At 45.2% G+C, this 14,953-nt stretch overlaps 1 protein-coding gene across 2 annotated transcripts in view; it reads right to left on the bottom strand.

The window, feature by feature from the left end:
- Positions 1-14,953, bottom strand: part of HSF4 (heat shock transcription factor 4) — a 28,007-nt gene that overhangs the window by 9,946 nt on the left and 3,108 nt on the right. Inside the window, exons 1-8 of one of the 2 annotated variants that reach the window (XM_063410494.1) lie at positions 12,462-13,010; positions 8,790-8,898; positions 7,606-7,733; positions 6,678-6,802; positions 4,374-4,449; positions 2,898-2,962; positions 1,220-1,319; positions 385-509 (exon numbers count right to left, since the gene is read on the bottom strand). In XM_063410494.1, coding sequence (XP_063266564.1) covers positions 385-509; positions 1,220-1,319; positions 2,898-2,962; positions 4,374-4,449; positions 6,678-6,802; positions 7,606-7,733; positions 8,790-8,898; positions 12,462-12,584 — 851 coding nt within the window. In that variant the 5' untranslated portion in view covers positions 12,585-13,010. Of the gene's footprint in view, positions 1-384; positions 510-1,219; positions 1,320-2,897; positions 2,963-4,373; positions 4,450-6,677; positions 6,803-7,605; positions 7,734-8,789; positions 8,899-12,461; positions 13,011-14,953 lie in introns of those variants that run through there. The other variant, XM_063410493.1, reaches the window with a different exon arrangement.

The raw sequence follows: 14,953 nt of genomic DNA on the forward strand, positions 1-14,953 counted from the left end.
TTGCCAAAGCCAAAAGGAAACCCTCTTTTCTCTCTCTCAGCAAGCCCAACAAGTGTTAGTATCTCATTGTTTAAGTCTGAGACAGTCCCTGTCTTGAGGACAAAATATAAAGAAACATGGAATATTTCTCAAAGAGGGGAGTGGAAGTTCTCAGCATGAAACTTAGGACTCTGTTCTGAAAATTATGCTGTTATTACCTTCCTCTAATTCTGAAAATCTGACCCACTTTGTAAACTGGAAAAAAGTATTCCATCCCATATCTCTATAGAGATTTGTGAATCAGAGAGAAACTGATAGAATTACATCACAAAAAACCTCTTGAGAAGCGTTGCATAAGCATGTTTATACCCAACTCTCTCTATTATTAATCACAAACATGTTTACCTGTCATTTTCAGGAGAGGATTGCATATTCATGATGTTGGATGGTGATGCTTCAGTAACATCAGATATGATGGGTCCTCCAGCAATTGCAGGGCTGTTTAAGCACGAGGCAGGCTCTGTTGATGGCTAAGAGGAAAGCAAAATTCATATAGATTTATCCTTGTGACCCCAAAACAAGTCCAAGGCCCCATCTGAGATGGTTAGGATTTATTCACTGTGACTTTAAGTTCCCCCCTGTATGGAAACCAAGAAAGCTTTTACCTATTATGCAACATTATAATTTCCTCTCACTTTTCCTCCAACCGCACAGAGGTACAGGTGTGAATAAACCCTGTGAAATGTCAGCAACCAAAAGGTTTTACCATTGACATTTTGCCTAAACTGCTCAGCTTCCTGTGGAGGGAAAGATCCAACACAGCCCAACAGGGCCATATGAGCATCTCATGCCAGATCACATATTTTAACTGCATGACACAAGTGTCTGGTGTCTGCTCTGATGATGGAGGGGATCCCTCAGACACTACAAAAATCCCACTTTTAGAATTCACTTCTTCCTCTCTTCCCTCGAGGTGAACCAGGCTGGGGTAACAACATGGAGAGTTCAGTGTGCAGGGTCTGCCTTTCCCCTCCACAGCCCATGGCCTCCCTCATGAAGGCATCCATGAAACTGCGGAGCTGAGGGAGTTTGAAATGCCACCCACCTTAGCAAACCTCGTCTCTTCTTCACTACCAAACTCTTGCCCAATCACCCACTCCATAATCTCTATTATTGCTTCAAACATTCCCCCTCCTGGGCAAAGCCATCCCCCAGAGCTCAGAGGCTGGGCTGGACCCACCGACTGTATGAAATAGGGGTCGTGCAGGGGCTCTGCAGACAAATGCCGGCTGAACTTGGACACTGGTGGGGCCGAGATCCCGCTGTCGAGCATCAGAGGCCTGTGAAGAGAAACAGTTCTGTCTTTCCTCAGCTGTAAGAGCCTTTCTTGCCCAGTGTTATGGGCAAGGAAGGCCAAAAACAGTTTTGCAGGAGGCCACCATTAAAAAAGAGCATTAACCAAACAGAGAAGGGAAGGATGCAGGCCTGCCCATCCTGCCCAAACCCACCCAGAGCCCTCAGGCAGCTCTCTGCTCTGCACCAAGCAGCTCCAGGCTTTTCTGCTTTCTTTCTGCTTTTCTGCCTTCCCTTTCTGCTGCCACTTAGAAGGGAGGTGTGAAAGCACAACCATGAAAGATAAACACGAAAGATGCAGATATATACACATGAGCTGAGCTTTCTGGAAGACACACCTTCGTGTTTCCAAGGAACCAAGAATTTAAATTACCTTGCACAACACTGTTCAAATTGCAGCTGGATTGTATAAAGTGTGTATTCCTCTTCATAAGGGAGTCAATATAGTTGCTGTGCAGGCAGTTCTGTACTCCTCTACCCTTTTCAGCACAGTTTCTCACTAATTATTTGCCTTTTTACGAAAGCAGCAGCTATCTAAGACATTTCTTAGGCTGCAAAGCTTTTACAGGGAGGACATAGCCCTGACCACGAAAATTAGAGGTCAGATCTGCCATCTCATTTCTCTGCTTGCCCACTCTACTGGAAGAAAATTCCCCAGTCATGAACCTCAGCAACTCATCCACTGCTCTTCTCCCCTTAAGCCCTTTTCTTTGCTATCTGCAATGTTTAGCTCTCCCAAGAGGCTCAGCAGAGGGGGTAGGCAGAGATGCACATACCCTGCTGGCTTGTACAGATCATGGATGGGCTTCTTCATTCAATCCTGTGTTGCCTTTACAATCCTCACAAGAGGAGTCAGTCAATAACAAGGACACTGACTTAATGAAAATTGACTCCTTTGAGCCGCTTGTGGGAGGTCTGGCTCCTTTCTGTGCAGCATGGAGAAGGTTTTAAGTCATCAAAGGACACAAGATAATAAGGGTGGGAACTGGAGGCAGGTCCTTGTCCTCAGCAAATTCCACTCCATAGTCTCTTCCCCTTCTTCAAATCACAAGCACCACAGGGCAAGAAAGGCACTGAGCTTCCTAATTCAAGTCACTCTATCCACCATCCTTGAAGAGCCTATCTAAAGATATCCCTCAGCTAAAATTTTTCCCCACCTTCTTCTTTGTAAGGCCTGCAGGTTAACACCACCAAGCCAGTGTTGGATACACACCACATTCAGTGACTGTGGGTCAAACTGAAGGTGTCTGTGGGCTGGCTGCTCCTACTGAAGACAAGTGGCAAAACTGGAACCTGCAGGAGCAGCAGGGTGCTGCCCTTCAGCCCTCCCAGGTCCCACTGCGGCTGCGTTCCCCACACGAAGGTCACGAGCTGACACGGTGCTTCTCTAAAGAGCACTGAATGGGGCTGTCAGCAGGTCTGACTCTGCACTTCAGCCCATTCAGTCCCCATCACCATGGAGCCCTGGTCCGGTGACCGCCTGCCTGGGCGAGCTGAGCTTGTGCTTTTAGTGAGGGGGCAGCATTATGCACCCGTGAGCGTGTGCACCACACACGGGTACTTACAGCTTCCTCTTTATCCCAGTGCTGCTGGGGCTTGACTGGAGCTGGCCAAACAGAAACTGAATCAGCTGTCAGGAGAGATCACAATCCGGTGTTAATCAGCAGAGTGATTCAGCACTCCCTGCTCTCGCAGCCATTTTTATCTCACACATTCCTCCCTCCCAACAGCACCCCAAAGCTGGGAGCAGCCATGGAACATAGCAGCCAAATTGCATGAGACACTGGAGCCTGAAACAGAAATGAGCTGTCCAAGAACTCAGACAGCCTGCCTGGCTTCCAAGGGACTCAGCCAGGTGCCTGCTTTGTGCAAAGGTTCCTGCATGCCTGTGCTCAGCCCCTTCTCTCTCCACTTTGTGCATGAAGACCTTCAGCTGATCCTGACAGACCTGTGAAGTGCACATGCAAACATTCCTAGGCCTGGAGTTAGATCTGGATCCATTAAAGTTTTCAGAGACGTTTAGAAGAGGTGCTGTAAAGTCTGACAAAGACTTTGCAAGTGAAAGAGGCAACTCCCTACGGAGAGCCTGGATGGAGGTCTGAGCTTTTTCAGTTGAGTTTTTCAGTTCTGTGAATGTCAGTGTTGATATAACAGGACACTAAAAAGGAAGCAGAGTAGCTTTGGAGAGGAATCACTTAGCAACATAGTCCCAGGTCAGCTTGAACTTAATGCTCTGCTTTGACCTCCAAACAAAGGGAGCATTATTATTATATATCACAGCTGGCTCTTACTCATTGCTCAATATACCAACATAGAGTTGCATAAAAGCCTCTACAATGAAGCATGTGGCTGGTCCAGCCTCAGAGCTGGAGGAAGGCTTGATAGCCTCGTGCATTTCTGTCCTGTCCTATGACTCTGTGATGCCATGTGAGGATCAGAACATGGGGACTGGGATATGTGATGTGCTCAGTCATGTCAGCATCATCCAGGATTCACTGGAGAGGCCTTTTCTGTACTGGTCATGCTAGATTTTAAGGGAGATGGTTCTGCAGCCTAAAAGCTTGTACAGTAATTCCTCAACTATACCAGTAACACCAGAAAATGCAATAGTTGCTGTTACATTCCCCTAGTAGGGTAATGGGTAGCCAATTCTGCCACCTGCAATTCTCACTGGCGCTGGCAGGAGTGGGGCTCCTCTCATGAACAAATGGAAGAGGGAGATTTGGGAAGCCCAAAGGCATTGGTACAACCAGAACACGGCCAACATAGGGCAATTAGTGAGAGTTGTCCAGGATTTCAACAGAAAACTGGTTTCTAACATCAGAGAAAGGACTGACAGGAAAATGAAAAGCTTTTGCTTAAGGACACAGTCTGTGCCTTGTTCATGACCTGTTTCCATAGGACACATAAAAGCATCACACAGCTTGAAAGGAAAAATAATTACACTGCAGTATCACACATTATGGGACAAGAAAAAAAAATCAGAGTAGGACATAGACTAGGCAGCACAAGCAAGTTTGGAGTTTATATGACCCCACTACCTTGTTGATGACTTTCTGTTGCTGTGAGTGGTTCTGCCGGAGAGAAACAACTTCCCGCCAAAGAACTTCATTTTGCCTGAAAGTGAAACAGAAATTTTCCATGAGAACAGAAACATCAACAGTCCATGGTGCTGCCATGATGCACAGGACATTCAACTGTGCAAAGTCTGCCTCACTTCCAGGCTCTTGCAGTGTTTGGCTCTTTTCAGGTGTCCCAAACAAGGTCACACAATTGTCTTCCTTTTTCTTCCTTGACCTTGAAAGAACTATAGACCAAAGCATGAAGGAAAAACAAATAAAGAGAAGCCAGCTTCATAGGGGAAGGTAACAAGGGGACACATTTTTGTGGAACATTTGGGCCAAACCCAGAATTTCAGTAAGGCCTGATTTGTGACTGTGAGTTATTTGGATCACCCAGACTGTCCTTCCACAGGAGCTGAGAAAGCCCAACCTCTCCTCAGCTGCACCAGTGCTCCCAAAGACAAGACCTTATGTATTCTACCTGCTTAAAACTCATGCAAGGGGTGGGTCAAATGCATGTTTGGTAGTGACTGGAGCAGATAAAAAGATGTTCCTGCATCTCAGAGCCTTGAACTAGGAGGAGTGTAATGGTTTTATTAGTGGGAGCCACTGATTTAGCCCAGCACCCGTGTCCAGCTTGCATAAAGAAAATTTATTTTCTGTCTGTAAACGAAACAGCACAGAGGGGACCTTACAGGCTTCCTCTAACAGTCAGCCCCACTAAGTGGGATGGAGAGATGCAGAGTTTATTTACTGTGCTGCCTTCAAGTCTGGATGCCAGCAAAGTCCATGCTGCAAAAGGTTTTGCCAGCTAATTTCTCTCTAGAGTATATGAAGGTATCTAAAGTGTCAGGCCAGCAAAACCTATCATACAGGTGAAACTGATAAATCCTTTTGCTTTTTAGTCTTTCTAGTGTGGATGGATGCTTGAAGTGGGAAGGCAAAGTCCAGAGATCTGAAGAGCCCAGTAGAACAGCTTGTACAGCAAGAATCTCTGCAGTGAACTTTCTGTACTGGTACTGACAGGATTTCCAGCAAAGCAGCATTCCTTAGTCTGACAGCTTGTACTGGAGTTATGTCCTAATTGTTCTTCATCAGTATAAATTTCTTAACATGGATTCAGCTTGGGATTTCTCCTCTGTCTTAGTTTATAAAAATCATATTCTTTTCATCAGTTGAATGCAATTTTGCCTGATGGAGGGAGCAAGCAAATCAAAAGGGAGAATAAATTAGGATCAAGGCCAAATCATTAATATTGGAACTCCTTAAAAATTAAATCAAATGCAAGCCCAGAAATTCTTTGCTGCTGTATCTGGATTTCACAGAGAAAACTCATGCATGTACTAAGTGTGGGAGTCATTAAAAATTGATGTGGGATAAAAATATGCATCCATTGCACGTAAGGTGCTGGGCTGGAATGAAGTTTCCCAGTATGCAGTGTTCTCTCAAGCCCAGAATGACAGTGTCATCTGGTGGTGTATGAGTATCAGCTCTCATTGTAAAAGAAAGGGTTTGGGTCTATTGGATTATTCAAGTGCTTTTTAAACAAAGCTCTCTGTAAAGATTAAAATTCTGGAGACAAATAAAAACCTCTCCAAGGACATGATTTACAAAGCCATATCCACTTCCTAATCTTTTAGGGACCATGTCTGAGTCAGAAAATCCCAGAGTCTCAGACAGCTGGAGGTCAGGCAGCCACATGCAGGAAGGATTGCATCAGCTTGGTTTGGTCCTACCCAACAATTCTGGCCATGTCAGATGACACAGTCTCAGGGAGATGAGTCCAGGGACTAAATGATACAGAAGTTCTTATGTTATATATTATAACACACTGTATTTTTTAGGCCAGTCATAAATTTTGGAGGTGACAGATGGCAGAAAGATAATTTCTAAATAGCTGGAGTGGAGTTCACCACATTTCTGCCAAGGACTCATGTATGTGTGAGAGAGTTACATTGTTATCACCATTTCTATCTGGAGAAAATGGTTATCTAAGCCCCCAGGTTATGCACATATTTCCTGTCTGACCTTCTCTGTGCTTTCCTCATGTGTGATTGGAAAACAAACAAGACAGAGAGGCTGAGCATTCATTCATATTTGTAGACCAGGTGTGCATAGAAATCCTGCATGTTGTTGTCTCAACAAATCTCTGGCCAGTCCCTGGCTCCAGGTGCTCCCTGGGGAGGGAAGTGTGCACAGCTCCTCCTTTCAACCATTCCCCACATCCACCACTCCAGAGAAGCAAATGCCCGTGAGAAGCAGCCTGAGTAGGATTCAACTCACTGCTTCATGTCCTGCACTTGGCACTCCATGTTCTCCTGCTGGCTTCTCAGGATCTGTACCTCGTATAGCAACCTGCTGAGGTCCTCCTGGCGCATCTTGGTCTCCTCACTTTTCACTACTGACACCTGAGGAGAAACAAATCAAAGGTAGATTTTACCTGTGCACCAAGGGCCATGGACAGAGAGAGTCACTGTGCTGGCTCTCTCTGGTGCAGGAGTGTCACCAGCTGAAACACCAGGACAGGCCACATGCCAAAGAGTCTGAACTATCCTAGGGGTACTATTGCAAGAGCCAAACAGAGCAAAGTGCAGGACAAATCTATTTACACAGAGGGTCTGCTGGCAGAATTACATTCCCTGTCAGAGTGGGGACCTATTTCAAATCAGCTTGGGGGGACAACGAAAGTATTTTGAGTATCAGGGAGGAATTGATCTAGATTGATTTGATCTTTCTACTTTATCTACAGAGATACCCAATCAAGCATACTACATTTGGGTTTCCAAAAGGCTTTTGCTCAAGTCCCTTTTCAGAAGCTGCTATGCTAATTCAGCAAGAGAACAACACTTTGGGGGTATTAATGACAGGTTAAAAGACAAAAAGCAGAGGGCAGGAGTAGGTTGTCTCTTGTATAAGAGATGGCTATTGAGGACTCTGCAGGACTTATGCCGTATTTCTCTAGGAGAGCAGTAAAAATTCAAAGGCAGAGGGGTGAGAAGCACGCCTGGCCCTGCAGCACTACACAAACATCTTATGATACAGAGCAACAGAGCAGAAAAACACAGACAAAACTCTGATGCAAGCCAAGCCCTGCAAAGCCCAGGTGCACATCTGTGTGGGGAGGACAGGAACAAGACCGGGGTGATGCTGGAGTTACACTGAGCAGGATCTGGCAGGTGCCTGTTCCCCCCTCCCACACAGGGCCCCTCACCTTCCTCTTGATGTGCTCCAGGAGGTGCTCGTGGCCCTGCAGGAAGCAGAGGTGCTGGAACTCAGTGTCGTCCCGCTCAGGCTTCACAAGCCCCCCCTGCTCGATGTTCACCACCTTCCTGAAGCCATCTGCACAGAGGGGACACGGCTGATGGCCAACAGGACCCGGTACTCCCCCCACCTCCCACCCTCACCACTCCTGAGGACATTTCTGACCCCCCTCCACACTTCTTGAGCTGCCAGTGGTCCCACCTGGACACACCTTTGGGCCATATCCACCAGGAACCCAGGGCAAGGGAGAGCCCTGTGCATGCCACTGGCCACCCCTGCTGCAGTCTGTGCTATGAAAGCCTTTCTGCCACGGGCACGTTGGTCTGCCAGGAGCTGAAATGGCAGCTCTTAGGCAACTCCTGTCACAATCTGCAAGCCATGGGGATTCAGGGGAAGGTTTTTCAAAGGCACAGACCATCAACAGGTGCCACTTTTGAAAAAAAGGATCATGTGCACCTTTGGAAATCTGCTTTGAGTACTTCTCTGAAGTCCTCAAAATGTTTCTAAGCTGCATTTAAAGACTAGCCTAAAATTTACAAAAATGCCACTATAGAGTGAAACAGCAAAGTTAAAATTTAACAAAGGAACATAATTACTCATTTAAAAATTCCAAGAACTATCAGAACAGTCATGCTTAAGTGGTTGAAAATTACACCTAAACCTCCTTTAGGGGGTAAAAATATCTGATCAGCAAGGCAAGGTTTGCAAGGAGAACTGTCTGTTACTGGTTCAGTGATATGGCTGGTGAAAGGGCACACGACCCACATGAGCAGCACATTCTGGGGGAGGTGTCACTGTGGCTGGATAAAGATCCATACAGAATAAAATGAAAAATAAATAATAATAGGTCATCAAATCAATGCAAGAGAAGCAGAACATATGGTGTGTGAAAGTTCTTAGCTCACATCCTGAAATGTAATCTAACAGAAATTCCATGCTGGAATTCAAGGTAAACACAAGGAGATCACTACTCTGGGATCTGAGAGGCAGATCCTCTTTTGCAAAATCAATAATGCCACCACAACTCATATACCTGAGACCCCAAACTTTTCTCTGCACAGTTCTCTGCCATGCCTCCTGTCACCCCCCATATCTGTGGGGCTCACACGTCCTGGGCCCTGGGGCTGCACTTACACATGTTGAGCTGCCGGACGAAGCTGGCCATGTTGTTGTGCTTGAAATACTTGGGCAGCACCTCTTTGGCAAAGCGGCCTTGGTCGAACACATGGAAGCTGGTGCCATTCTGCAAAGGAGATAAGGACAAAGGTGAGGTCAGAGGAGCGTCCCTGACCACGAGAGGGGCCCAGGAGGAATCCTACAGCAGGGGAAGTCTTCTTCTCTGAATTGTCACCTTGAAGTGAAGAAGAGTGACAACAGCCCTCAATGACATGTGTGCTCCTTTCAGTTTAGTACAGTCAGGCCTCTCTGGCTGCAGGTTTGATCCTTTTCTGCTTTTTGTCACTGCTTAGTTGAGAGTCTTGGACATGTGAAAGAAACCACTGATTTTTGTGCCCAAATAGCTGGTAGGTAGTCTGTGATCATCCTCTCTTCCGTGGACTTCACAGAAAGACTGAAGCCTTAAGAAAGCCCTGAAAGTGGGAATTACCATTATAACCCCTGCCATTACAACCTACTTGTTCAGATGTAACCCAAATCCATCTGCTCCAGAGCACAGCAGTCCTGAAGGGAGCCTGGAGACACGGCACAAGAAACACAGCAAGGCAAGAAGCAAATCATCTCTGGAGACACCACACTTGTCCAGAAGCTCTATGCACCTTTTATTGATTATTTTTAATAGTAAACAGCCACAAGGGCAACCCACAAAATGTTGACAGTCACGCTTTGCAGTCCAAGCTAGCAACACACATGTTACTCAGATAAATCTTCCATTTGTGGGGTTGCATTGCAAAGATCCATGACTGCCAAACAAGGCAAACTGCCTGGGCTTGCTGGCAGAGAAGATGCTCTGCAGGCCATGTGCTTTCCCTGCCTGGCCTTCTACTGCTGACAGCTACATCAGTGCAGTGACATCAGCAGATATTGGGGACTTGCCTCGGCTGCAGCTGAGTTTCAAGGGACAGAAGCTAAAGACCCCAGAGCCTGCAGCACGTTGGCAGGGAGGAGTCTGAGGCCATCCTCCTGCTGTGTTCAGTGCTGTTACCAGCAGTCACAGGTGTGTCAGCACACCTGGCTGTGTGTGCATTGCACAGGGGCTGGTTTGTGACACAGGACAGTGTTCTGGAAGAGCCCTCAGGCTCTGTGTGCAGCAGGAGGGTACCAGTGGTGTGGGTCCCACCTTGCAGCTGCAAGGGTGCACTCAGGGAAGTCTGGAAGTCTCTGAAACAGGGAGTGCATCAGGGCTATGAGACAGCTCAGTGACTAAAGAGGGGCTGGTGTGTGCCTGCAGCCTGCCCATGGCAAACCCTGCTGCCCTACACCACATTTCCATCACAAATGGTGCCAGTTGCCTCAGTGCTCCTGTTCATTTGGCAGCTCTAACAATTACCTCACAAACACAGGACTTTGGGTCAGCTGCACTTCTTGCTCCTTGCTTAATACTGCAAACACTGAACATGACTGTGCCTCAACAGTGCTCTTTGACCATTTTGGGGGTCTTTCCTATAATTCCTTACCCCATGCAGCAGAAGCAAAGGCTGATCAAGCACTTAAGAGATTCACTGACAACCTGCCTCATGGAATTTTCCTCACAGACAGAGTTTGCAGACAGGACATCAGGGACCAGGGTTTTCCAACACTGCAGACACTGCCCTGGGGACAGAGCTGGTTTATTCTGCTTCCCTTGTGCTTCTGCCCCCTCACTCTGGGATACAGCTGTGTGTCCCAGGCTGGAGCCGCTGATGGAAAATGGGAAGCATGAGAGTTTTGTATTGCTAAATAACTCTTTATGGCCTCTCATGGGAGGCCATTCCTTCAAATTCAGGGCCACAGTGTTCTCAGTGTTCTCAGAAGCTGGAATTTCAACCCAAGACACACACTCAGAAAGGCTCCTACAGATACAAGAGACTTTGAGGTTACTGTGTGTTCACTGTACTTGTGTCAGTTTGTTCCCACACTGCAGCTGTGCCTTGGCTGTTTCACACCACGGGAGCAGAAGCTCAGAGAACTTCTGGAAGTCTTCTCTGCCCAAAGCAAAACTGACTCTGCAGCACGACAGTGGTGGCAGATGCTTATCTTAACTGCTTTTGACAGAACCACCAGGACAGACAAGTTGTGCTCTGACAAGACAAATGAAAGTCCAGGAATTTTACAGTTCTCCCTTACTGCATCTTCTATTTAAAAATCAATTTAATTACTTCTTGCCCAGTCTACCACAGACACAAAGAGCAGACTTTTCCCTTCCACTTTACAACAGACTTTAATGTATCTATAAACCATTACTGCATTTCCTCTCTCTCTCTTCTTCATGCTAAGAAACAGTTCACAGGTCCTTATGGGTCCTATATCCTAGAAGTACTGATTACACCCAGAAATCTTAGGTATGCACACAGTCTCTCAGCTCCAACATCACCAATGTATAGAAGCTTAAGAATATGAGAAACATGGATACCTGCAACAACACAAAAATTAGACACCTAAAAGCCTTACCAAAACCTCCAAGGATGTAGTTGCAGCCTATGTTAGTTTGCAGGAAAGCAGAGCATGGTGGTGGTCAGTCAAAAATAACAGTGTTCTAAGTGTAAGAGAGCAGAGACTATTTACACAGGTTAGAAAATAATTTCTAGCTTTAAAATCCTTATTTGAAACACACAATACCACAACTTGGGGGTTCTGAGAGGTATGGCCATGCAATACCAGCATCAAACAGCAACCAGCAAACAGATACCAGTGCAGCTCAAATCCTGTCTCAGATTTTGAATGAAAACTCTGCTGGACACAAAGTATATATGAAAAAGGCTGCTTTAGATTTTTTTTTACCATCCCCCTTTAAATTTGCTCATGTTATAGATTCTTGATTTTGGAGAACAAGTTTATGCACACAGCTTATCTAATAACTCCCTGCTGAAAACAAATCATGTTATTTGCAGCAAGTCTTAGGTCAAAAGCACAATGTGGTATCAAAGTGTTGTATAAAGGGGACAAATAATTTTATTTCTGTGACTGCACTTAGTATATTAATGCCTCTGTGACAAATAAGAAGCCAAAGCAAAGCAATCTATCCCTGTGAAGCTGTACGGACAATATATACCCACATCACCATGATCATCACATAGACTCGTTGAAAAATCAAGTAAAGCTCTTCCAAAACGATTTAGGGTGCCAGTCTGAGATGTGTTTAAATTATAGATCTGAGTCTGAGTTCTGAGTGCTGTTTATCTGCTGCCTTCTACCTAGACATTTGTGAGAGGCTGCTAAGAAACACACGTGAGACAATAACAAGCAGTGGTGAAACTTTTTAAGGCTTTTTTGCACATTTCCTAGAAAATGTTAGGGAGCTGCAGATTCAAGTAAGGTGAAAAACATTTCTCTCAAAGCATGTAGAATTCTTAGAATTTGAACATTAGACACTTTTTAGGATGTTTTAAGTGAAATGTGTAAATATTATAATTAAAACACCCACAAAACAGTTGCCCCTCTGAAACAGCAAAGCCACACTATTTCAGATAAATAATACCAAGTATATCCAAAAGTGCCTGTACTTGAATCCTGGTTTCTGCACTCTTCCACTAACTGGGCAGCACCTGCCAAGCAAAGGGCAGCTCCTGTGCCATGCAGTTCTCAGGCCTCACACCTGGGTTTTCCCTGTTGTTGCAGGCATTAGAGACACCCAGTACCTGTTGTACTTACAGAACTCCAGCAGATGAGATGGTTTGTTTCAGGGTCCTCCACCAGCGTCCAGAGTTTTGTCAGGAAGGCTGGGACATTGCTGGAGTATCCATCCATCACCAGAGAGCTGGGTGAATCCTGCATAGCTCTGCAGTGCCCCAGCTAAACTGACCCCATGGCCCTGGGCGCGCCTGCTCCCCTGCACGCGCCCGCGTCCGCAGAGAATGAACCACCCAATTTTATCCCAGGCCAGTGGAAAGTAGGCGTCCAGGGAGTCACATCAGCAGTGCTGCTCGCACTCTTAAAAACTCAGCACAATGGGATGGCATCACCAGCCCCAGAGAACAATACACAGAATGAAAATGCACTGCAGCCAATCTCGCAGAGCTGTGAATAAATACGCAGCGTCATGCAAAGGGAACACGTGCTGCCCACCTTATGCTGGGAGCAAGTCACCAGAGCAAACCCACCTGCCCAGAGCCTGTGGGACAGCCAGGCACAGAAACCCCAGCTTTGTGAAGGCACCTGAGATTTATTTGGGAATTTTCTTGTCCTAAACTTTGGCTGGCACGGGGCTGTACATCTTCAGCAAGACTTTGAAAAGTCAAAATTGTAAGCAGGTTTAGCTACTATGTTATTTGTCAACAGAAATTATTTAGCTCTTGCATGAGAAAAGAGGATGCTAGAAAACAGCTACACATAGAATCTATTAGACAATATGGTTTTATCATTAATATAAAAGCTTTAGGTAGTTCTAAATATATGTGTGGCTTAATACCAGGGTCATTTCAACTCAGAAACTGCTCTTTAAATAGCATAATAAAGTATAAAATCAACATTAAACTATCCTGAGGTCCTTAGCAAAAATTTGCAAAGCTCAATATTCCTGCTAAAAAATAAAACAGTTCTCACCTGATGCCTACACAGTCCTTTAAGGCCAAACACTGAAAGAGTCAGGAGGTGAGAAGAGACAAGATAAGTTTCGTGGTAAGGATAACAATACATTAATTCTTTCTTGCCCTTTTCAAAGGGCAAATTAGAACAGCGTACCTAAGAATGTGGTATTTCCCCTAAAACCCAAATCACCATTAGCAACTGACAAAATCCAGCAAGGAACACAAATTTTAGATCAGCAGGTGCCATTCATGTCAGAAAACATCATCACACACAGAAGTCACAGGGTCAGTGGTACCACAGCAGAGTGGAGTAGAAGTTTGACATGCACTGGAAACAACGATCAGGTTATTCCTGCTTGGACAGAGGATCCCATTCCTCTTATCTGACCTCTGTGAAGTGCCCAACAGAGCTGGGAGGAACAGCTGCAGCCCCTTGTCTGCATACCTGGAGGACTCTGTGTCCATCTCAAAGAGAAAGTTAATGCAACACTCAGACAAGGATTTCTTCTGGGATGTAATGCCACAGTTCTGGCACTGGAGCAGACATTTTCCCAATTCAGTCAGGTTTAAACATGGGAAAACTTCCAAAACTGCAATTAATTCTCAGGAGTCCCTGCTGGGAAAAATAAAACAGCAGCAACAAAAAAGTGACAGAGGCATACATTAGGATTTAACTGACAAATCAAACTGGAGTACAGAGGAGGTTAAAAAAAATCAAACTTGAAATTTCACCATATTTTGAATTTGAACTTAAGAAATTATGAAAATCTCTTGGTCATTTGTTTCACAGGTTTTTTCAATCAATCCTAAGAAGCTGAGTGATATTTTTCAAGAGTTAGAAATGTCAGATCAAAGCTTTTCTGGGAAAAAAAAAGGTGTTTTTTCCTACTGTGAGGTTTTGCTACTCTAAGTAATAAAAATGCAAGGGAATTTTCTGGTACTGCTGCACTAGTATTCAAAAAGCTGAGACAGATTTCTCAAACTGAGAGGGAAAAAAACTCTTTGCAAGCAGAAGCTTTGCACAGAAAACAGCCTTGCATATCCATTTTTTACTGATAGTGCAACAGAAGGCCTAGAGTAGAAACCAGCACCTTAATGACAGTGGTCCTTGCTTGTGATGAGATGTTGCAACTTGGGAAAAAAAAAAACCTTTTTTGACTTTGACTCCAGTTTGCAGAAACTTCTCTTACAATACCTGCCATAATAAGGGAAAAGTGTATTTTAATCAACCTTTCCTGTGAACTATAATGCAGAAGAATTAGTGCCTGGGAAGAAGGTTTAGAGCATCAGGTCATTACCTAACTTTTCCATTTGCCTTCTTCCAAAATGCGTTGTTCCAAAATCTCCCTTCTAGATTTCTGCACAAACAAAACTACCACCATGACATCTTTTTTCAGCCCTCTCATAATGAAGCAAGAGATTTTTAAAAGCAAACATTCCCCTTCCCAGGCCAGTACTGGAGTGTGAGCCAAATCTCACAATCTAACTCAGAATTTCATGGCATACCCTCTCACTGTGGAAGCCCCAGAGTCACAGCATTACCTCAGCAGCACAGGTTTAATTTAAATAAAAACCTGTGCACCAGGAGAGCCTCAAAGTAGGGTCAGAGGTGAAACC

The sequence above is a fragment of the Prinia subflava genome, chromosome 13, assembly GCF_021018805.1.
Source record: "Prinia subflava isolate CZ2003 ecotype Zambia chromosome 13, Cam_Psub_1.2, whole genome shotgun sequence".
Lineage (NCBI taxonomy): Eukaryota > Metazoa > Chordata > Aves > Passeriformes > Cisticolidae > Prinia > Prinia subflava.